Here is a 24,924-nt window from a genome sequence, read left to right on the forward strand (position 1 = left end):
ACTTTGTTCCTCTGTCCTCCACTAATACCGAGCGCCTTCGTAACCGCATTACCGAGTTCCGGTCCGTAACATCGGGTTTTGACGAAAGTTTCCATCATCGCAAATATCGCAAACAGTTCGCGTTGGCGTGTTTAATCATATTTTAGCAAACGAATTTTGGTATTTGAAAGAAATAGACTTGCTTTAGAGTACTGTGTTGTAAAATTTATAAAACATTACCGTTATCATTAAGTACTGGGAGTCTGAAATAGAACTATCACTCTACCAGGATTAGAATCATCATTTATTTCCAGTTCTGTTCCAAAATGTCAGCTACAGAATGTTACCATATCATGTGTACAGCTTTAGGTACTAATGTTGTATCATACGACACTGTGAAGGTTTGGTTCCGAAAGCTCGAACACAAGGATTATGACATTCAGGAAGCAGAGCTCTCTGGCCGGCCTACTGATGTTGAAGAGGCCCGCCTGTGGGAACTCGTGGAAGAAGATCAATCATGCAACCACTGGAGAGCTTGCTAAAGAATTAAATGTTAGTGTCATGTTCATTAGTCGCGCTATGCATTGCATAAACTTGACGTACAAGTTCAATCGCTGGCTGCTGCATAAGCTGACTGAAACACATAAGAGCAGATGTGTTCGGGACTCTACTAATCTGTTCAATATCAATGCAAAGACAAACTTCTGGACCGGATCATCACTTGTAATGAAAAGTGAATTTACTTCAACAACACAGGCTGAAAAGGGGGTGTGTCTGGGTCCGGTGAGCCCGTCGGCAGCGTCACAAAGCACAATATGACTAAACAAAAGATCATGCTTTATATCTGTGGGCACTGCCGTGATGTTATCCACACAGAGTATAGGGGAAGAGGTAAAACGCTCGACAGTAAGATGTACAGAGAGATGCTAGTCCGTGTTGAGGCTGCTATCAAGGAAAAACGTCGAACTGACATCTGGCGCAAAAATGTAACATTCCGTCAAGATAATGCAAGACCACATTCACCAGTGAACTGCATTCACCTGTTGGACTCTGTACAGACTCGAATGGGAGCTTTTGCCGCACCTACCATATAGCCCCGACATCGCTCTTTCGGATTTCTACATTCTTCCACACCTGCAGCTACATCTTGCTGATGCTACCTTCCATTCTGCACAGGAAGACCGAAATGAGGTTTATCTATTTTTGGATTCGCGGCTGCCAAGTTTCTGGGACGAAGGCTTTGAACAACTACTAAAACGTTGGCAGAAAATCGTAGATTTGGGTGGTGATTTCTATTCGCACTAAAGATACTGCTTTCATGTTTCTTTTTCTAACTTTGTTAAGAACGGTTTTTGACGAAAAACTTTAGTTACAACCAGATATATCGGTGGGCATGTTGCACAAAACTGTATATGCAAATGTCCAGTGTCCACAGAAGGACATAATAAGCCTTTGCTAAATGTATAAATAAAACTTGATAGTTTTGCCTCTGTTTGGTACAAATCAAATTTTTCATAAGGTATTCTATTTGTTATGAATTTTTAAAACTTTTTATGGAATTATAAATAATTCTGCATTCAAATTTAAATTAATTCTGCATGCAAAATTTAATTCTGCATGCAAAAAACATTGCTCTGTGAACTAAAACCTCTCTTTGGGTGATCATTGCTGGATTGTGCCATTTAAATAAAAGAGGTATAAGGAATTCGCTGAATTACCACTAACAAACAAAATATTAAAAAAAATCTGATAAATTACAAAAGTGTTGTGAAGTAAATTTTATCTAAATATTTATTACTGTTTAAAGAATTTATTAGCGTCTCAAAAGTCATGTTGAAAATGTATGAAGAAAGAATTCATGCATTAGGAAATTTGTGGTTTTTCATAAAATATCAAGAGTATTTCAATTTCAAAAATTTTTACTACTCATTTTTGACTTTTTATGCGTTTAAATGACAGCGCTATTAATTTCTGCTGCATGTATTTCTAGCTGCATCAATAGTCTATTGATTCAATGATTTTAATTGCAAATAATGGTAAACGTTTAATGTTTATTAATAATAAAGATTATTAATAATGTTACGAATTTGGTATTTAAAAAGCTAATGTTAGTTCAATTATAAATTAAATGGTTTTATTTCTCGCGCAGTGCAGCGCGTGACGAATATTAAAAGAAAGCTAAGCCGGAAAAATTAAAAATACAAGAGCGCGTGCGTTAAATAAATAAATATCTCTTTTTGATTTCGAGAAAGTACTGGAAAATTTTAGCGCGTGATTTTAAAATCTTATAAAAGGAGGAAAACATCTCAGTTTGTAGTAGTTGCTTAGTTTGTTGTTGTTTAGAAAACTGCCGTTGTTGATTATAGCGAATTCGCGGATTAGCGTTCTTTAGCTGTTTTGAATTACGTTCTATTGTACATTTAAGTAGTTAAAAGATAACTACTGTGAGATATTGTGATACTGCATGATAATTTGAGAAAATTTAAGCATTTCTGTTGTGATAATAATAAATTTTTGTTCATTTTTCATCGGACTTGTGCATTCATTTCATAACGAACCCGTACGCCCGCAACAATTTTTGGTGTCAGAAGTGGGATTTCAATACCAATAACAAGAGGGATGGAAGAACAATTGAGACAGCTCATTACTGCTTTTGCTGCTTTCCAAGAAAAGATGGAAGCTGGCCAAACATCTTTTAAAGAAGAAATGAAATTGGGGCAGGAATCCCTCAAGGAAGAAATGAAAACGGCACAGGAACAAATGAAGTTGGGCCAGGAATCCGTTAAAGGAGAAATGAAATTGGGCCAGGAATCCGTTAAGGAAGAGATGAAATCTCTTAAAAATGAGATGAAAGCAGGTCAGGACGAAACGAAAAGAGAAATTACCTGCGTAATAGAAAATAAATTTGAGGCTATGGAAGGCAGAATAGACGCGGTTGAAACTAAAGTTGGACAAATAGAAGAAAGAGTTTCTTCGGTAAAAGAACAAGTAGAAGAAAGAATTTCTTCTGTAAAAGAACATATAGAAGAGAGAGTTTCTGCCGTCGAACAACAAATTGATGATAGGGTTTCTGCTGCCGTCGCCAAAGAAGTTGACAGCCTAAAGAAGTGCATAGCGACGGTAGGAAACAATTCTGAAGTTTTCAAATTTTTATCGATGCCTGCTCGTTCCGTTCTGAAACTATCTACATATGATGGGAAGACCTCCTGGCAGGTGTATAGGACACAATTTTCTATCGTTGCGGATGCGAATGGATGGGATTCCCAAGCTAAGGCCTGTCATCTCGCCGCTTCTCTGAGAGCAGACGCAGCGGATATCCTGCAGACGCTTCCCGAAAATCAAAGGCTAGATTTCGAAGCTCTATCCGGCGCTTTGGAGCTGCGCTTCGGCGAGAAATGTTTAAAAGACTACAGCAGGCTCCAATTAAAATCTCGTCAACAGAAGCTCACCGAAACGCTTCAGGAACTCGCCACGGATGTTGAAAGGCTGTCACATCACGCCTTTTCGGAGTGCCCGACAGAAACAAGGGAAATCCTGTCCCTGCAATATTTCATCGATGGCATCCGGGACCCTGAAATACAGAAAGCACTGCGAATGGCGAATGTTAAAGATCTGAAAAGCGCTTTAGTGTATGCCATGAAATTTGAGGCAGCCCAGCAAGCCACCCGTCGAGACTGCCATCCAGTCAGAGCTGCTCAAGTCCAGGAGCCAGGGGATCAAGTCACTACTCGTCTAGACGATTTAACTAGACAACTGAACGCCTTGAGACAGAATATTGGTGACAAGAAACCGACCGTAAAGTGCTGGAACTGCAGTGCTGAAGGACACATCCGACGAAACTGCAGAACACCCCAGGGCACGGATGCTAAGACCGCTCCTAACAAACAGCAGGGAAACTAATTAGTGGCCATCTCGCGGGGCGGAGGTTGCCAGATCATGAAAAGCCCCAGTTTAAAGCGCTTCAGATTTCTGCAGTGAGAGGCGGCAGTAATGGACTTTTCGTAATAGGACATATTAATGGAGTTCCCTGCAATGTGACGATAGATACAGGAGCCAACGTTACCATCATCCGAAAAGATTTGGCTCAACAACTGGGAAGCAAACTTATCTGGACGCCGCCCTGCGTTACCCTACAGACTGTGTCCGGTGAGAAGATCAACATCGATGGAAAAGTCAATGCTAATATCACGTTTGGAAGTGCCGCTTACCATCACACGGCATATGTAGCAGAGATCACTGATTCTTGCATACTCGGATTGGACTTTCTAAGGAAATACAATTTTTCCTTGGACTTTAAAAATAACGAATTGCATTCTACATCTGAGGACATAGCGTTATTTGGAGTCAATGATGAAGTTAAATCTGTCCATAAAATCATAGCACAAGACAATATCACAATACCGGCAAGAACAGAAATTTTACTTCCTGGATCCATAGCCGAAAACATAAATTTCCGCTACGGCATCATAGACTATCCCAATAACTGTAATAGCCCAAAAGGAGTACTAGTAGCCTCAACACTCGTCGACCTATCCAGAACGGTTATCCCGGTGAGAGTCGCCAATGTAACTGAGAAGGGGAGAATTATTAAGAAAGGTGAAGTGGTTGCAGCATGTACTCCAGTAACCACCGTTGAAAGAAAGAGTAACATCCAAGAATCCGTGTCCTCAGAGAGAATTACATCGGAGTTATTGCAGAATGCGCAATTAAACGATAAAGAGAGGAATGCTGCCGATCGCGTCATTAAAGATGTTCAAGTTGTTTTCTCCCGCTCGTCTTCTGACGTGGGTCGAACTAGTTTGACACAACATAGAATAGATACCGGCGATCATCCCCCGATCAAGCAACATCCAAGACGTCTACCGTTTGCTAAACAGGAAGAGGTGCGAACACTGTTAAAAGATATGAAAGAAGCCAATCTGAAGCTGAGTCCCGCTAAATGCAAATTGTTCCGAAAGGAAGTGACTTACCTGGGACATGTCATCTCTGCAGAAGGTGTGCGCACGGATCCTGAAAAGGTATCAGCCGTTAAATCCTGGAAACGTCCCGAAAATGTCCATCAGCTGAGAAGCTTCCTAGGGCTTTGCACCTACTATAGGAAATTCGTGAAGGACTTTTCTTCCACCGCAAGACCCCTACACAAGCTGACAGAGAGCAACCAAAAGTTCTTGTGGACAAAAGAATGCGAGGATGCATTTAACAACTTAAAGGAGGCTTTAACATCTGCTCCAATCCTGACGTATCCTCAGCTTGACCGACCATTTATTCTCGACACCGACGCGAGTAATGAAAGTGTTGGTGCTGTTTTGTCCCAAGAAATAGACGGCCAAGAACGTGTAGTGGCATACTGGAGCAAGTGCCTGTCTAAACCGGAGAGGAATTATTGTGTCACCAGGAAAGAGTTTCTCGCCATAGTCAAAGCTGTAGAACAGTTCCATCACTATCTATACGGCAGAAAATTCCTGCTCCGCACCGATCATGCATCATTGACCTGGCTTTTAAATTTCAAGAATCCTGAGGATCAAATAGCCAGGTGGATACAGAGACTCCAAGAATATGACATCACTATCCGTCATCGTAAGGGATCATCACACGGAAACGCCGACGCCCTGTCTAGAAGACCTTGCCAAGAAAGCTGCCGATACTGTTCCAGGGTGGAAGCGAAATACGAGCTGCTGACTCCGGTCGCAAGACAAATTACAACATCAACATCGGCTGATCGAGAACCGTGGAGTGATGATGAAGTCAGGAAAGACCAGCTGGAAGACGGCGACATTAAACCCATAATTGATTTAATGGAGTCATCAAACAGAAAACCTACCTGGCAGGACATTTCTATCTGTAGTCCTACAACCAAACAATATTGGGCACTCTGGGATTCACTTCACATTCGAAACGGCGTCTTATACCGGAAATTCGAATCGGATGATGGGAAGACGTTCCGATGGCAACTTATACTTCCAAGATCCCGCATTCCTGATGTCCTTAAAGAGTTACATAGCACCCCTACTGGAGGTCACTTTGGAATAATGAAGACCTTGCAGAGAGTTCGTGAGCGCTTTTACTGGAATAATGCAAAGGATGACGTGCAAAAGTGGTGCCGATCTTGCGATGCCTGTGCAGGTCGGAAAGGACCGAGGAGACGCAGCCGAGGCAAGCTGCAACGTTACAACGTAGGGGCGCCTTTTGAACGTATCGCCTTTGACATCCTGGGACCTCTGCCACGAACTGCTGATGGCAACAAATACATACTCGTTGTCATTGATTATTTCACCAAGTGGCCTGAAGCTTATCCTATTCCTGATCAAGAGGCTGTCACAGTAACTGAGGTAATGATACAGCACTGGATTTCCAGGTTCGGAGTGCCTCTTCAGTTACATTCCGATCAGGGAAGGAATTTTGCCTCGGCAGTAATCAAAGAACTATGCAAACTACTCGGCATTGACAAAACTCAAACGACGCCATTGCATCCCCAGTCGGACGGCATGGTAGAGAGGTTCAATCGAACCATCCTTAATAACCTCTCATTAGTGATTTCCAAAAACCAACAGGACTGGGACAAGAAATTACCACTCTTTTTACTGGCTTACCGCAGTGCTGTCCACGAGACTACCGGCTATTCTCCATCACAGATGCTCTTCGGTCGTGACCTTCGTCTGCCTTGTGATCTATTGTTTGGCCGCCCTCCGGATGCTCCTTCATTGTCTGAGGAATATATTCAAGATCTCCAGGCCCGGTTTGAAGTGATGCACAACTTTGCACGAGAGCGAGTCAACCTGGCGACGGAGAAGATGAAGACCCGCTACGACACAAGAGCTACTGAACATCAGTTCCACGAAGGAGACAAGGTGTGGTTGTGGAATCCGACTCGACGGAAAGGACTTTGTCCGAAATTACAGTCACCTTGGGATGGCCCGTATAGAGTCCTAAAAAGGCTGAATGACGTCGTGGTTCGGATTCGTAAGTCTTCGAACTCTAAACCTAAAGTCGTTCATTACGACAGGTTAGCTCATTACTATGGCCATAGTACGTAATGTAAATAATTGTAAATAGTATCAGACCATGGTCCTTTTTGTTTATAAATGTGTATTTAGTATTTGATTTGTATTTAGTATTTGATTTGCATTTAGTATTTGATTTGTATTTAGTATTTGTTTTGTATTTAGTATTTGATAGCATTTGATTTGTTTAAGTTAGTTATTGCATTTATTGTTTATATTGTTTCATATTGTAATGTAATGTTTATGCCTCAGTTGCATTTATGCCACAGTTGTAAGTTTAGCTTCCTGTCCAGGGATTGTACTGCCCGGGACGTGCAGTCCTTGGGAAGGGGGCAGTGTTACGAATTTGGTATTTAAAAAGCTAATGTTAGTTCAATTATAAATTAAATGGTTTTATTTCTCGCGCAGTGCAGCGCGTGACGAATATTAAAAGAAAGCTAAGCCGGAAAAATTAAAAATACAAGAGCGCGTGCGTTAAATAAATAAATATCTCTTTTTGATTTCGAGAAAGTACTGGAAAATTCTAGCGCGTGATTTTAAAATCTTATAAAAGGAGGAAAACATCTCAGTTTGTAGTAGTTGCTTAGTTTGTTGTTGTTTAGAAAACTGCCGTTGTTGATTATAGCGAATTCGCGGATTAGCGTTCTTTAGCTGTTTTGAATTACGTTCTATTGTACATTTAAGTAGTTAAAAGATAACTACTGTGAGATATTGTGATACTGCATGATAATTTGAGAAAATTTAAGCATTTCTGTTGTGATAATAATAAATTTTTGTTCATTTTTCATCGGACTTGTGCATTTATTTCATAACGAACCCGTACGCACGCAACAATAAACATTGAACATTTATTTATTATTATGTTTTATTTATACATTTAGCAATGGCTTATTATGTCCTTCTGTGGACACTGGACATTTGCATATACAGTTTTGTGCAACATTCCCCATTATTTTATTTACATCCTTTAACTGAAGGTAAAATTTAAAAAAGATATTGTGAGGTTTATTTTTATTTATTTATTTTCAAAAACAACAGTATTGTCAAAAATTAATGCGTGCAGAAAATCAGCTTACATACGCTCCCTACTTTAACGAATGAGTTACATTTTGAGTGACCGTTCGTAAAATGTTACTAAGTTCACTACATTTTACGTGTACATCTAAAAGATGTTCGTGAGCTAATAGTTATAAATACTGCCAAAAAACAATAAAAAATTCTGAAACAAATTAATAACATATTTTAACATTTAAATACAGTATACGGCAAATAAAAAATTATAAATAAAACAAGAATCACTTTACTGTACCGTACGTACTTTGGACTGCCGTCTTTGCCGTATATGTGAATGATTGTATGAGAATGAGGCTAAGTGAGTCAATATCTGACTCGCACAGTGTAAACTCATGTATACTGTGACTTATATCACTTTTTAGGCAATAACATCAGGACAAGCCCGGGAAATTTGTCGTGATAACGTGTGCAAGATTGCACCTGTCGTCGGCAAGAGCCTTGAGCACATGTGAGAGTAGGACTTTGCTCAGTTTTTGATAGAGAGCGCCCCCGGAGGGGGGAAGGGTCCGAGGGTCTCCCACCCCTCTTCCTTTACCACCAACCTCTGGAGAGGACTTTACGCTAGCAGCATATTTAGAGTGCTTCCGAGCCGCACAGGCACTATATATTTGCAAACATCAATGCCTTCTCCGGGATTAGAATACGGGACTTTCGGTACGGTAATCAGCGTCGCTAACGACTTTCGCGGTTGGGCGGCCGGAAAACTCATGGATAAATAAAAGAGACATTTGGATTGAGGAATTGTATGTGAGATGGAAGGAGTAGGAATGTCCAGATGGGCCAACAACATATATTTCTGAAGTGTTTTACCTCTTAAAATATATGTCTTAAGAGGCTTTCCTTTTTCTCTTCTGTAAATAATACAATAGCATTGCACAGCAGACATAGGAGCAAACCTGTCAGAATTTTGGTTATAGTTTTCTAAAAAAAAAAAAAAAAAAAAAAAAAAAAAGTCTCCAAAATTTTGTTTGATTCTACCCAAATTTCACTCTAAGAGAGGTTTGTTTGTATCTGCGAAACTTCATGCAGTAGTAAGCGTCTGTATTTTTTTTTTTTTTTTTTTTTTTGAAAACTTGTCTGACCTAATATATCAGGATATAATGAAACATTGTGATGCAAGCAAGAGTCGTACAAGATACAAAATTCAAAAATAGATTACCCATTACCTTAGATAATGCATGATCGCACAAGTATATTTTAATAATATAAATAATTAAAAAATATGATATCATGAATATATTTCCTTTAATGGTATTGAAAGTATTTATATCCAATTATAAATGCTGAAAATAGTTACCAAAATCAGGATAATAACTTTAAAGCGGAGCGAAATTCCGCAATGGTTTAGGGGAATTTTAGGGGATTTTTTTTTTTTTTTTTTTTTAATTTTCACCAATGCCAGATTTTTCTACGATTGTTTAAAAAATTTGCGAATTTCAGATTTTTTTTCCGTTATTCTTTTATTTAAGTGATTTCTCGATTACGAAAAAAGGCCGTTCTCGGAAGTTACGTAAGATTTACATCCATTGTCAATGCAGACAAACTATTCTGATGCCGAATGAATCTTTATTTAAGATGTGCTGCTTAATGAAAAAATAGGTATTAAATTATAATACATAAAATATAGATTTCAATTAAACAGTAGTTTCGATCTAATAGAATGGTATATGTTTCCACAAAGTGATTCGTTTATAGATATAAATAACGTAATTTTATTTAATTACATAATAAATATCTGTACTTTTGTTTTCATATTCTGTAAATACAAATCTTCGACTGTGAAAGTTTTTACGACGTTTTAGTGTAAATCTCATGCCGCAAAAATGTCGCGAATTTCATTTTTTACCTTGCCAATTACGCTTTATAATTTTCATTCCTATGAAATGTTATGTCTTTTTATCGCGAATCTATTTATTCATTAAACTCACTTCGTGCCATAAAATTTACCTTGGTTAACTTCTTTTCCCTAAGGTCTAACAACTAATAAACATCGCAAGACTGTTGGTTCTGGTCCACTTCATGTGCTGCTCATAGCCTATGCCAGAACAGGATCATCATTTCTCGGTGACCTCCTTCAAAGCCTACCTGGCACTTTCTACTATTTTGAGCCTTTACATTTCCTCAGCAATCCCGTCCTTAATAGTAGCTTCCATGAAGCAAGAAGTTTGCTAGATAAGATCTTCCATTGCAACGTTTCTAAGGTAAGAACTTAAAATAAATTTATTTAAAGAATTCTGTGTTAAATACAAAGCTGTTCATGCGAAGCAGCCCAAACATTTTGACACACAGAGTAAAATCTACATAGACTTTCGTTCAAAGCAATATTTATATTCAGTACCTTCATTTAATTTTATTCTCTGATTATTATATGACTTCAATAGTTCATTTTGAGCAGGCGATCGCCGTCAGAAGATTCATTATTTTGTGATAATAGCCATATAAATATTGCTTTGATGGCAATTTACGAACATAAAAAATGTAAATCTCTTCACAGTTCTAACATTGAAAACTTGCCATTTTTTTTTTTTTTTTTTTTTTTTTTTTTTTTACATTTAGGACTGCCAAAATGTGAAACGTCAGTTATTCTTTTTCCGCGATTTAAACACGGGTCTTCCGTTTGCTAGGCAAAGCGTTACATACTTATACTACTATGAATTCATGTGCATGGGAATGCGATAATTTCTTGAAACTTTGCAGAAAATTAAATAATACATACAGTCATTAGCTAAAATATTCTGAATACCCTTTTAATATTGCATTTCTTCACTTATAGAAAGCAAAACAAATGCAGTTTGCTGTAATACCGATTTCATATGTCCTTGTTGAGTGTCGGAAAGAAGAATTTATCACATTTGTTTCACTTAAGTTTTACTAAGGTTTATTTTATTTTAAATCTTTACTATCACTTCTTATTTTCTACTTCCGGCCAGAATTAAAAGCTTTAACTTATTTATGCAAATTTGTCTGGCGAACGTCAAGTACTTAAGTTGTGGCTTTTTGCCAAGCAAGAGAGGAAGAAGTTAGTAGAAGCAGGCCGCTTGCCTTAGCAGTTTTACTCGGTTGCTGGTTGCCTTCCAGGCCAGAGGTTTAATCCTCTTAATAATTTTAAACGTATTGTAGTGTTAACAGTTCTCTGTACTACATACAGCTTCCTGTTAATATAAGGCCAATCTTCCACGTTTATTATTCCAAATTTAAGTTAGAGTTTAGTTATATTTTTATATTCTTAGGTTCAGACCACAAGTAGTTGGTCTCTGTATTCCGAAGTACGGAAATTATTGTAAAGAGTGAAAAATAAAGGGTTTTGTATACCCTTCCTGTGTATCCTGTCTACTTCCCACATTTATTGAACATAGCTTTAGTAAGCTCCCTCTTCCGAGTCAGGTCCTTGCATGTTCCCAAGGCAAGTAAGGCGGAACACTGAACCTGATAGTGGCGCCCGACGAAGAAGAATAACCATGGCCGAGTTTCAAGAAGAACCTGTGCTGCCTGCAGAAGCGGCTCAGAATCCAGAAATGCCAGCTGCCGCCCTGGAAGGATTTGGTTACATCGTCCAGACCATACGCGCAGCGATGAAACCAGAAGCAACATTTAATGGAAACTCACCGGTAACCAGTTTTTTGGAAAAACTAGATGACCACTTCATGATGTATCCCGTGCATGAGTTCCAAAACGTCACCTTAGCTACCAGCGCTTTGAGGGGCCAAGCGCTTAATTGGTTCAAATGCATAGAAGTCTCTTGGGTCAAGCGGGAAGTCCCACCTATACTTACGAAAATTTCAAGACTGCCTTAGTAAAAGCCTACCCTGTCGTAAGGGATCGTGCGAAATTAGAAGCGGAACTTTTCAGCATATACCAGAAACCAATTGAAAATATCTCAAGCTTTATTTTAAGAAAAATTCACGTCTTCAAACTCTTGTATGGAAACCGTCCGGATCCTGAGATAATTCAAGTGATTTTGCCGGGGTTACTTCCCCAAGTACAAGACTTTATTGAATTAAGGAATCCAACTACACTAGAAAAGTTATTTGAGCTAGCAATCCAGTTTGAAAGTAGAAGAACGGCAGACATTGAAAGAAGACGCCAATATCAACAACGAAACCAATTTGGTGAGCCAAGACCACAGCAAAGCACACGGCTACGAAAGCAAAGCGAATCAGTGGGCAAGGAAACCCGAGCATCCAAAAACAGCCGGCGAACGTCGACAGTTCAATAGCAATCCAGAAAAAAAGTCTCAAGCCAGTGGAAAAAGAAGGAAAGCATGGAAAGAAAAAAAAGATTTAAACTAAAACGGATTTCTCCTGACGGGAGGGTGCGGAAATCCGAAGGCCAAGAAAACCCCTCTTCCTTCAAGTTAAATACAGTAATGTTGAAAAATTTGACTCTTCCGAAGATTGAAGTGTTGGTGAATAATATCTCAGCCACCGCACTCCTGGATACAGGCGCGCAGTGTTCCTGTGTGGCAGAAGATTTTTTTAGGAAGTATTTTCGTAAATATCGCATATATAATTCGAATAATACGACAGTGTTAGCTGCGCAAGGAGAAAGATGCAAGTGCATAGGTAAATTACCGCTATACGTCCGTATCAAGGACGAATAAGTAAAGGTTATGTTTTTTTATAGTAAAGAATCTGCAAGCACATATCATCTTAGGAATGGATTTTCTTTCAGAGGCAGAAGCAACGCTGGATTTTAATGAAGCGTCCCTTAAGCTGACGATGAAACCAGTTCGAGAAGAAAAACGGAACCGCCAATGTTAAAACTTGACCACCTGCCTAAGGAAGAGCAACAAAGAATACGACAAGTGGTAAGTGAATTTGCTTCGTTATTTAGTGATATTCCAGGATTTACTCAAGTTACTAACCATAGTATCGACACCGGAGATTCAATGCCAGTTTGCCACAAAGCATACCGTTATGATAAGAATAAAGAAAAAATTATAGAATGGCACATTAGCGATATGTTACGTAAAAAGATCATAACGCCCATCTCAAGTAGTTATGCTAGCCCGGTGGTTTTATGTAAGAAAAACAATGACTATCCATTAACACATCCAAAAAGGGGGCGTTTCGCGATTGACTATCGTAAATTAAACTCCATAACTAAATATCCGGTATATCCGTTACCTATTATTGAAGAAATTCTAAGGAACATAACGTCTACCAGATACATGACGACTTTAGATTTAACGACTGGTTATTTTCAAATAGGGGTTAGACCGGAGGACGTGCCTAAGACTGATTTTATAACCAAGTCTGGCACTTATGCATTCCTGCGTATGCCGTTTGGCCTTTCAGGGGCACCAGCAACATTTCAGCGATGTATGGACGTTGTGCTAAGGCTTGTTCTTGGAAAGTCCACATTTATCTATTTAGACGATATCATTATTACTAGTGATAATCTGGACCAACATGTACAGGATTTAAGACAGGTGTTTTCATTATTAAATGAGGCGGGTCTAAAAGTTAATGTCGAAAAGTGCAAATTTGCAGCCCCTGAATTAAAATATTTAGGTTACAAAATATCTCAGAAAGGAATCGAGACAGACGAATCAAAAATAATCGCTGTGCAAAAGTATCCGACTCCAAACACGGAGCTCTCTTCTTTTCTAGGACTTTGTTCATATTATAGGTCCTTTATAAAAGATTTTGCAGCTATTGCTGAACCATTGTTAAAATTAAAAAGGAAAAAGGCAAGATTCTCGTGGACGGCCGAAGCCAATAGTGGTTTCGAAAAATTAACGCAAGCCCCTGTGTTAAAATTTCCTGAAAAGGATGAGAAGTTAGAAATTTCAGCGGATGCTTCGGATTATGCGGTAGGAGCGGTACCTTCGCAAAATCAGCAGCCCGTGGCATTTTTTAGTCGAACTTTAAATCAAACACAAAGAAATTATTCCACGACTGAGAGAGAGGCACTTGCAGTTCTGTTAGCAGTGCAAAAGTTCCGAGTCTATTTTGGAAGAGCGCCAATAACAGTGTATTCTGATCATGCGGCGGTAACTAGATTGTACTCAGGGAAAAACTTATCCCCAAGGTTAATAAGATGGGCACTCAAGCTACAAGAATATAATCTGGTAATCAAGCATACCCCCGGAAAGGAAAATATCGTAGCAGATGCCCTATCCAGAATAAAAATAGATGAAGAAGGTAATACTGTAAAGGTGGCAATGCTCACAGCATGTACAATAAATTCCCAAGAAACTGTAATAACCGAACTGGGTAAGGATCCTGAGTTTGGAAACATTTATGAGTATTTAAAGGATCCTGAAAATTTTAGCCACCAAGATATTGTGGCGATAAGAAATAGGGCGGCCCATTACGAACTAATAGATGGTCTATTATTTTATACAAAATCTACAAATTCCAACAACGAATTTCGACCTGTTATCCCAGCTAGTCTTAGAGTAAATATCCTGCAGGAGTTACATGACAGCCCTTTAGCTTCTCATGCTGGTATTCGAAAAACTATCCAACGCGTACGCGAGGCAGTCTATTTTCCTGAACTGCAAAAGTTAACAAGGGCGTATGTCCAGTTCTGCCCAACATGTCAGGCAGTTAATTATATTAATTTCCGCCCGGCCGGGTTTCTAAATAGTATTAAATCCGATTTTCCAAATGAAATAATTGGCATCGATTTATTGGGCCCTTTCCCAAAAAGTCAATTAAATAAATGTCGGTATCTCCTTGTTATGGTTGATCATTTTAGTAAGTGGACCGAAATTGTTCCCTTAAAACGAGCCTCCGCGAAATTAGTTACTGATTCTATTTTAAATAAATATATTTTAAAATACAGGGCGCCCCTAAAAGTTATATCGGATAATGGTCCTCAATTTGTAAGTAATATATTTGAAGACATGTGCCAAAAACTGGGCATACGTCATTTAAAAATGGTCCCGTATCGGCCGCAATCAAATATAGCGGAACGGGTCAATAGAAATATAGTGAAAATTATCCGTAGTTATGTTAAAAATTTTCATAAAAGCTGGGATAACTATGACAATGAATTTGCTTTCGCCCTTAGGACCGCAAAACATGATACAACGGGCAAAACTCCTGCTGAGTTATTTTTAGGCAGAAAGATTATAACACCGTTAGATAAATTATTTTATGTTCAACAAAGAGCCCCAGATATTAAGATATGTGATATAGAAAAATTAATTAAAGAAGCAAAAAAGAACACTGAAGTAGCACAAAGAAAACAGAAGCTCTATTATGGTATGAAATGACGGGGAGTAACTTATAAAGTAGAAGATGAAGTATTAAAAATTAAGCATTCACTTTCTTCAGCACCAGAAGATAAAACCGCCAAATTTTTTCCACGATTTGAAGGACCATATGTCATAGAAAAGTAACTCACGCTGTAGTGGTGTTAAAAGCCAGGAATGGTGAAACATGCTCCGCAAACATTGACCAAATAAAACCATACAATGACCGTAATAAAATGCAAATATTTAAAGATCTTTTGCAGGATCCGGCACGGCAGGCACTGCAGGCACGAGCTCCAGAGGTGGAACAACGACAAGCACAAGGACAAGCCATTAGAAGGCAGGAGCAATTGAAAAGAAAGTTTCCCCGTTGGAAAATTGAAGGTAACAAGAAAAAGAAGCCGTTCCACCGACCACAAAAGAGAGCGCACGACCACCCCCAGAATGAAGAAGGGAGAAGTACGACGAATGCAAAGAGAGCCAGGAGAAATAACGGCAACTATAACCCGGCTCCCAAACAGAAGATCTACTCATCGGACAGGACTCTACGCAGCAAATGTCGCCGAATTGCGGAAGGACTACCACCGGCGGAGGAAAAAATACAAGGAAAATTAGAACGGCCAGCAACGAGGTCCAAGCAGGAACGAGAGAGAAGTGTCCCGGTTCCGCCAAGACCAGCGGCCATCAAACGGCGAAGACCACAGGCAGAGGCGAAAAAGAAGGTATTCAAGGGTGACCGAACTGGAGGAAAAAGAAAGCTCCTAGAGGAAGGCACTGAAGGGCGAGCCCGCACAAGAAGGAGGATAAATCAAACACGAATCTTAGCTACCTTCCAGGACTGGGCAGAGAAAAGAATGTCCGAATATCACAAAGATAAGTAAAATTTTATGTTACTTTGCAAACTTAAGTTAATCTTTCATTCTTACTGCAAGTGGCAGATTTCAAGACGTTTTACCTCATGTGAGGTCTACCTTTATCGCCAAAAAGGCGAGAAATGAGTTGTTACCTATTTTGTATTATGTTTTTCAATTACTCGCGAGTAAAACAAAAGTTGATGTATAATAGGAATGTGTAAATACTTGAATATTGTAAAAGTTATTGTATAAATTTTATTTAAAACATTCTGGCAAGAAAGAGGTTTTAGTCTGAAAGACTTTTGAAATGTAGTATTTCAATGTAGAAGAATTGGCACTTGCTTGGAGAAGAATAGAAGTTAACAATGTACTACTAATGTATGTTTTAAAATGCGTAAAATTAACGGCATCTTAATATGTTCTTATATACAATGTGAACTGTTATTTTAAGTGTTAAGAAATACTGTGATATGTTAAAAGTGAAAGTAATGCCAAGAAAAATTTTTAAACTTATTCGTGTGACTGAAAAAAAAAAAAAAAAAAGAGAGAGAGAGAGAAAAGTATTGTGAATATGTGTTAAAGGTTGAATGACTGTAGTTAGGCTCTCTGACGCTACACTTCAGAGTTAGCCACTTTCAGAATAGTACCTCAGGGTTTAGAGATGAAGATAGGGTGTGTTACGAGGTCTTGTTATGTTGAAATTTAACACGTTAGTGTTTTGATTGTAGGAGGCAGTGTTGAACACTGGTACATAAACACATTCGTGTTCGGTGTTTTCTTTTACAACACATGTCAGAGAGCACGGAGAGAGATAATTAAATAAAAGTCATGAATGAAATAAGAATGTTAAGAGAAATATAAATATGCATGTTACTTGCCATTTCATTGTGTAACATTTCATTAAACTAGTTTTCCTTCCAGATCTCTGGAAGGAACCAGATTTGAATAAAAGCTCCTGTTTAGATGCAGTACAGATGAAAAGTAATTGTCCATGGAGCTGATAATGTAAAAACAATTTTTTTTAAAATTTCTAGTTTCTAGTGAGGAATATTTGTAAAAGATTGGCTTCGCGTTAGATTCTAGAGCTAAAAGTTTTCAACAAGGTCGTTTTAGACCTCAGTTTCAAACTAATTAACTCTGGCGGGAAGTATGTAAGGATCTTAAGTTTTACTAACGTTTATTTTATTTTAAATCTTTACTATCACTTCTTATTTTCTACTTCCGGCCAGAATTAAAAGCTTTAACTTATTTATGCAAATTTGTCTGGCGAACGCCAAGTACTTAATTTGTGGCTTTTTGCCAAGCAAGAGAGGAAGGAGTTAGTAGAAGCAGGACGCTTGCCTTAGCAGTTTCACTCGGTTGCTGGTTGCCTTCTTGGCCAGAGTTTTAATCCTCTTAATAATTTTAAACGTATTGTAGTGTTAACAGTTCTCTGTACATACGGCTTCCTGTTAATATACGGCCAATCTTCCACGTAGGCTTTTGTTTATTATTCCAAAGTTAAGTTAGAGTTTAGTTAATATTTTTATATTCTTACGTTCAGACCACAAGTGGTTGGTCTCTGTATTCCGAAGTCCGGAAATTATTGTAAAGAGTGAAAAATAAAGGATTTCGTATACCCTTCCTCTGTATCTTGTCTACTTCCCACATTTATTGAACATAGCTTTAGTAAGCTCCCTGTTCCGAGTCAGGTCTTTGCATGTTCCCAAGGCAAGTAAGGCGGAACACTGAACCTGATAAGACTACGACGAGGAATTAGCAAACTGTAAATTGGGATTCTATGGCATCTTAATTGTGCTCAGTGGGATAAATATCTGGAATTTACCAACATATTCTTTAAATCACTGCAGCCCAATTCTGACTGCAGTGATTTAAAGCGTTATCATTGGAATAAAATTCCGTTGGAGAAATTAGAAGTTATAAAAGAATGCAACCGGTCAGAGACGTTCTTTATGTTGTTCGAAGTTGTCATGAGGTATTTTGTATCCAAAACCACACCCACAGAATATTCACAGGCCTACTGTAATCGCAAGCGTGGCTGATGCAGGATTTACACACTCAAATAACAACAGTGTCTGTCTGCAGTCATATCCAACAGAATCCGATGAACTATATGACCAGGCACATTTGTACTCTGACCTGCATTGCATTCAACTCTGAATTGCAGGCAGTTTCCTGTCTGCCTTTACCAATACAATCTCCCATATTCACATTTATTGATCAGGCGTAGACGTCTAATGTCTCAGCATCTACTGCCCATTTCACCGTCCTTCTTTCATTTTTTTTTTCCGAAGTCATTCTTATGGTCTAAAGATGGTCAAAGAATTTTGCCTAATTAGTGTACATGAACAGGTCTAATTATTTTAGACACACAACGATCGGACCTAGGATCCTAGATTTTAAAGTGCCTCAGAATCATCATATAACTTCTCATAACGTTTAATTTTCTCTTATTAAAGTAAAGAAAGTAAATATTGGGACAACTGAAAGGGTGCTACGCCCATTTTGGTTACTCTCTTCCTGTCTTATCCCTGTAATTACATCCCTGTCTTAGAAATACCTTTCATGACGAAGAAGCGCGTTAAACATATGCCATTTAATACAGCGTAATGAAAAAAGCACAAAATTTGCAATAAAGGAGAAAGTAAGATAATTCAGACGATATGCCATGATAAAACTCCTTGCGTCATATTTTACAGGTGAGCAAATTTCGTGGTATGTTGTCAAAAATAATACCTTATTTCTAACAACTTTTGCTGCGTCTTGGTGGCTATTAGTTTCATACACGACATTGGTACAAAATTAAAAGTAATTACAAGTTTATCAAAACTATCTCAAAATCTACTATTAGCATTCCAAAAAATTTACTTGTTCCTTCTGAAAAATCTACGCCTCTTGAATTATCAATAATTTTGTTTACTGGTTAAACTGGAAAAAAAGCCAGGATATTTAAAATGCATTTTAATGTGGCTTTAATGTAAGTACACGTAATTTTACAGAAGTTAATAATTAATATTTTCGTTAATTAGTGATTCCGTTCTGTAATTTAGAAGTTCCAGATACCTAAAACCGAAATTCTACAATAGACGCAGCAGTATATAGCAAATTTCATGTTTCTAAGAATGGGAAATAGAGATATTTAATTCTAGTTTGATTATTACAAGATTAGATATCAATGAATGAGGGTACCGGCATTATCCTTTCCATATTGGTATAACTTCTGAGTTGAACTTGAAGATCGAGGATTTTCTAATCCAGTTGCGTTAAACGCGTTTTAGTAATCTAATAACTTTAACCTCATTTCGCTTAGTATGGCTTTATAATGGTCCAAATTCATGGTTTTACGTTTCTCAAAAGAGCGTGGTAAATAATGCCACCTGCACACCGCCACACAAATAACAATGCCTTTTGAGAACAAATAGCACTGGAAAGTGCTCTGGCCGCTTTCTTTGCATCTAACCTCTGAGTGAAACTGCTGCGATTGTTTTACATCGCCCACATTTCATCGCTGGTAGTAGTTCAATTCAAAATGTGTCCACATTTGTTTCTCGGAATAAGAGCTGTGTTCATCTCTACTCATGGAAGTGAGATCATCATATTCAACATGTGTCTGTGCATACAGATGCCGAAGCACAGTGAAATGGTGAACATTAATGTTCTCGGCTGTCGTAAGGGCTAAAAAAGATTACTTTCGATGTTGCATTTCTGCAAAATATCAAACTGTCTTAAATTTACTAGTTGGGTAGAAGACATAAATTAAATTATGAAGGAAAATCTTAATTCTGAATGCATTTGAATTTAATATGTTAAACTTCTGTTATTATCACTGAAACTGTATTTAGTTTCTGAAAGTTGCATCCTTGTACTTATAATCAAGTTGCAGTAATTCTGTGTATCTTATATAAATGTGTGACTCAGAGTGACTTTAACATTTATGCTACTAAAATATGCATGAGCGTCTACTGCTAGGGCAAATGCTAAACTTTTTATAACTTGACTCGAAAGAAGCTATTCAAATTTTCCTTCCGAAAGTATTCGAATTTTAATTGCCTGCAATTAAAAAAAACGTATTTTATATTTTATAGGCTTTTTTCTCGAAACAAAATTAATGTTAAGGAATTAAAATTTAATAATATTAGATACTATAGTTTTAATTTTACTTTATGTATTCTTAGTTCTGCATATAAATCCCTGTGTAGGATTAAATCTTCAAATATTACAACGTCCAAAGTATTTCATTGGATAAAACAGTGAACTTGTGAACTGGAGGTAGTTAAATAAGAAATATTATTTTGCACTTTTAATGTGATCAATAAGGTATGCTTTTATATTTCCATTCCACTAGAAAATTTCTGAATTAAATATTAACGTATCCTTTTATTATTCTAGTTTTCCGGTTTTATTAAGCTGATGTTTCTCGTTATTAATAAAAATAAGTGTTTCACTGGATTAATTGCATGATGTGTTCTTTTAAATCTGCCCGTGCTTTAAATTGCATATTTAATTTTGCTTTAATATTTTCAGATACAAGGTTTCCTCATCTGGCAAAAGAGGCATGACAAATACATGAAGCTTAAGAGGAGTTTTGAATACTGGAAAGCATGCTCGAAATTCAAGACTTGTTACAATGGCTCCTACATAGATGCTTATTGCAGAAACCATACTACTTTGATAGCCAAAACTATTAGACTAAATCTCAAAGAAGCCTCTAAATTATTCGATACCCATCCAGAACTTAATTTGAAAATAATCTATTTGACTAGAGATCCCAGAGGAACACTGAATTCCCGAATGAAATTTCCTGTAGCTGCTTGGTGCAACAAAGATCCTATGTGTTCCAGTCCAAAACATTTTTGTTTGAGCTTAAATGAAGATCTGGATACCATCTGCTCTTTATCATCTAAACGTCCAGATGACTTCGCTGTCGTACGTTACGAAGATTTAGCCATGGACCCATTTGGTGTTGCCAATCATCTAGTAAAATTCCTTGGACTTCCTTCCATGCCCATTGAAATGGAAGTTTTCCTCAACACCCACACATCAGTCACAGGAAATGTTAAGGAAATATCTCAGGCACAGGGCGTTGAATATCCTTATTCTACATTCCGAAATTCATCCATAACTGCCATGTCCTGGAGAAAGGAAATGGAGTTTCAGCACCTGACTGAACTCCAGAACATTTGCCAACGTGTGCTGACCGGTTTGGGATACTATTCCTACTCCAATCTTGCAGCTTTGAGATCGAATGTAAATTTTGATATTGATCTACCAACTTCCCTCAGCACTGTTTGTAACTTGAGGTAAAATATTTTGTACACAGAATCTTATGGAACGTTAGAAACATTAGTACATAATATAAAAAGTGTTATGCGCTAACGTTTCGAACTATTTTGTACAGACGTATATAAAAGATGACAATTCATATTCCAACTGACTGAAAAATAGTTTATTAATCTGAAGGTACCACAAAGTACGGCAGAAATCCCGTGTATTAAAGAGAAAATTCACACTATAGACATGTTGGTTAGAGTAGGCTGCAATTTCATTAAGATCTATTCTTAGAATTTTTTCACAGATAGAAAATTACTTCCGAACTCTGTGTATTTCTAAGGATATTTTTGCTAATAAACTTGTAAACTGAAACTTTCCCTACAGTGAAACACCGTTTATATGTTTGTTACGTATACGTCTTTTACATTTATACGTCATTTTATTTATATGAAGTTCCATACAGTGATTCAGACAGATAACTGGTATTTTCTGACTAGACAGATTCCGATACAGTTGATTGGTAGGAAGATCGCTTGGAAATAAATTAAATGAATGTAGTGAAGCTCGCGGACCAGCCAGATTTATTCACAGGACATAGTAATACATTTTTATGCTATATAATGAACACATTTTAATAGGATTGTTATTTGCTCTTTGAAATCTTAACACTTTGCTTAAGAATCAAAATCAAAAGGCACATCAAAAAACAGTTGTTGATGTTTTAGGTTATTAAAAAGTTAAGATTTCCTTCATTTTCAAATCTATCTGAAAAAAAAAGTATTATTTTTTTCAAATGAATAATCGAAATAAAGTTATGAAAATTTTCCTTTTTATATCAAATATTATGCATTTTAATTCTTGTGAGTTGAAAAATGAAATATTTTTTATCAAGGCAGTAATTTGAACAACTTAAAAAGATAATGACAAAATTAAATGTGTAATACAGTTGGTACAATAACAATCAAATGTTAAAGGTAAAATGCACTTAAACTGAAATTTTGATTGCATCATTCTCGTTTATACCTTTTGTGTGTTTATTTAACAGGCAAATAAACGGCGCTTCACTGAAATGAGTTATATATTTTTCTAAAAACAAATATTTTATTAATTTTAAATGTTTGAATTAGAACTCCCATTATTAAAACAAGCATTTCATATATAAAAAAAATTTTTAAGTTTCTTTGGATGTTTATTGATTTTGATGCACTGTTACACAAACTGAAAAACTTTATCAAATCTACCCAGAATCTAGTCATCTTATTTTCTTTTCCCAATGATCCAAACACACGTCGATTTGATACTCTACTTGTTGCTTTCATATTCTTCACTTTGTTGTAAAGGTTTCGTATTAGATATAAATGCAGTATGTTTGGAACTACTTTCCTCTATCCCAAAAATGTGTTTCGCATTGATCAGTGATTTCAAATGGGTCTGATCCAACTCGACATTCCAAATCTTCCTGAAGAACACCATGGAACTAAAATAAAGAAAGGCACAATGCAGAGAAGCAAATTTTTCGAAATTGGTCTCGTTAAATCATTCCAGAATTCATTTTAATTTCTAAATGTTAAAATGGTCATGCTGGTACGCAAAATAAACTTCATTAAATGTATGTTATGTTGCTTCAGGCTGAAATACTATGATTAGATAACCAGTATTTTATAACCTTATATTTCCTGTGCCTAGGATTAAAAACGTAAACCTCAAGTAATGTCAAAACTCTACAGCATGTTAGCCGATCTAGCAAGCTAATTATTCGAACAATGCATTGGAACATGTAGCTCTGTCGGCATCTTCCAGATTTCCGATTCTTCCATCAGCAACTTTCATCGGATTCCTGTATAGTAAATGTGATTCACTATTCTAGAAGTATTCTTGTTATTCATGTTTTCTGAATCCGGGCTTTAGCTCCCCAAAATAAATTTTAGAACTAATAAATAATTGGTTATTTATGCTTGCATATAGTTTTTCTGTTTTTAAAATCTATTTCCTGCATTTCTCTACAAGAGTAGTCGGTTACTCTATTTTTAACCTTTTCAATGAGCTTTGTTATAGGAAACAAAAGATCAGCGCTTAAGGCCACAGATTTAAATGAGAAACGCTGTCGTTCCTTATCTTCTCATAACTTTCTTCTGTCTCTTATAAATGCCAGAAAAATGGGATCTGAGGGTCTTCGAAATTATGGTGTGCCCAAAGCCGCAAACTTGCTTAACCGTGAGCTATATTATTATCCATCTTTCAATATTCTATATCTTCTTCCTATTTCGGCTATGTAGTCACTCGGGATTGTTGCTGTGATGTCTAGCTCATGTATTAAATTCTCATGTCAGAGTGGTAATCACAGCAGGTGGAAATCAGTACTAAATTGCCATATCAGTTAGCTGTTATGACCACCCCATGCTGAAAATCATAAACTTAAATCATTAGTGATAGTTTGAAAGTTTCCGAGCATTGTTTTGCATCTATAAGAATTCTCAGCATATGGTATTCGTGCAGACAATTTTGCTTAAAAGATTTCTTGAGAAACTTTCGATTGGGTACTCTGTATCCAAGCGGAAATTGAAAATACGGTTATAAATTTCTCTCCCAGTTACGATCAAAGAATGTGATAAAGAAAGACTATTACTTGCTTCATTTCTGCAAAACTGTAATAATATAACAGCATATTCATTAGGTGGCAATAATTCAATTCATTTAGGTCATTGTTTGAAGACACGTGAAATGCACAAAATCGGTTTTATTCTATGAGTTTAAAACCTAATCCATGAGTCAAATGAATATGGCTGAAAACATCACAATCATATTTCATTTTGATTTAAGAAAGTTCCAACTAAACAAATATAGAGCATTTAGAAAAAGGCCTTTTTTTATTCTGAAATTATTATAGGGAATATTTTTCCAGCTTTTGTACATTGCTTCTTGACTCGTGATAAGCTGCGTATTTAGATGACAAATGATGTTTAAAAGAAGTGCCTCTGTAAATCCTGAATAAAATTTTTATTAAGTATATTTTTGTTTCGTACTGTGTCAATAACCTTTACTGCATGGAAATATTTGTTTGGTTGCTATGTGATATTTATTTTATAATTTCATGAGCAATGGTCTGTGAATAATGTTTAGAATATAGCTATATCCTCAGTAAAGTGTCATTATTCATTATCATAATAAACTATAATTAAGTTGTTAAAAATCTAGCCATAAAAATTTACCACAGAATTATTGTGTATCAGAACCACGCTACACATACTTCATTCTAGCGGGGGTTTCGGTTTACGTTTGACTTTCTAAACTAGAGATTAAAAAAGTGTTCGCTAGACTAGGCGGCATATAAATATGTATCCATTGTTAAGAAAATGTTAACTTGTTATTAATATTATGTTTTAATATATTTCGTCTTCGTGTGGCCTGTTTACTAATTGAGGTAATTGGGGTATTGCTGAACCTAGCTAACTGTTATTTCTGCTTTTGGAAGCATCAGTTGTTGAACTTTTCAAGGACAGTCTTTTCTCAATATGATTTGTGTACACTATTAATACCGGAA

The 24,924-nt window shown here is 36.9% G+C and overlaps 1 protein-coding gene across 2 annotated transcripts in view; it reads left to right on the top strand.

Annotated features, from left to right (window-relative positions):
- LOC118204617 (carbohydrate sulfotransferase 1-like) overlaps window positions 1-24,392 on the top strand; it is a 110,452-nt gene extending 86,060 nt beyond the window's left edge. For both annotated transcript variants that reach the window (XM_085826485.1, XM_085826486.1), the window contains 2 exons: window positions 10,026-10,255; window positions 20,637-24,392. In XM_085826485.1, coding sequence (XP_085682611.1) covers window positions 10,026-10,255; window positions 20,637-21,416 — 1,010 coding nt within the window. In that variant the 3' untranslated portion in view covers window positions 21,417-24,392. The remainder of the gene's footprint in view (window positions 1-10,025; window positions 10,256-20,636) is intronic.
- Window positions 24,393-24,924: the final 532 nt, after the last annotated feature.

This window comes from Stegodyphus dumicola, chromosome 1, assembly GCF_044657685.1.
Source record: "Stegodyphus dumicola isolate Sdum_Otavi_A_Nest chromosome 1, ASM4465768v1".
Lineage (NCBI taxonomy): Eukaryota > Metazoa > Arthropoda > Arachnida > Araneae > Eresidae > Stegodyphus > Stegodyphus dumicola.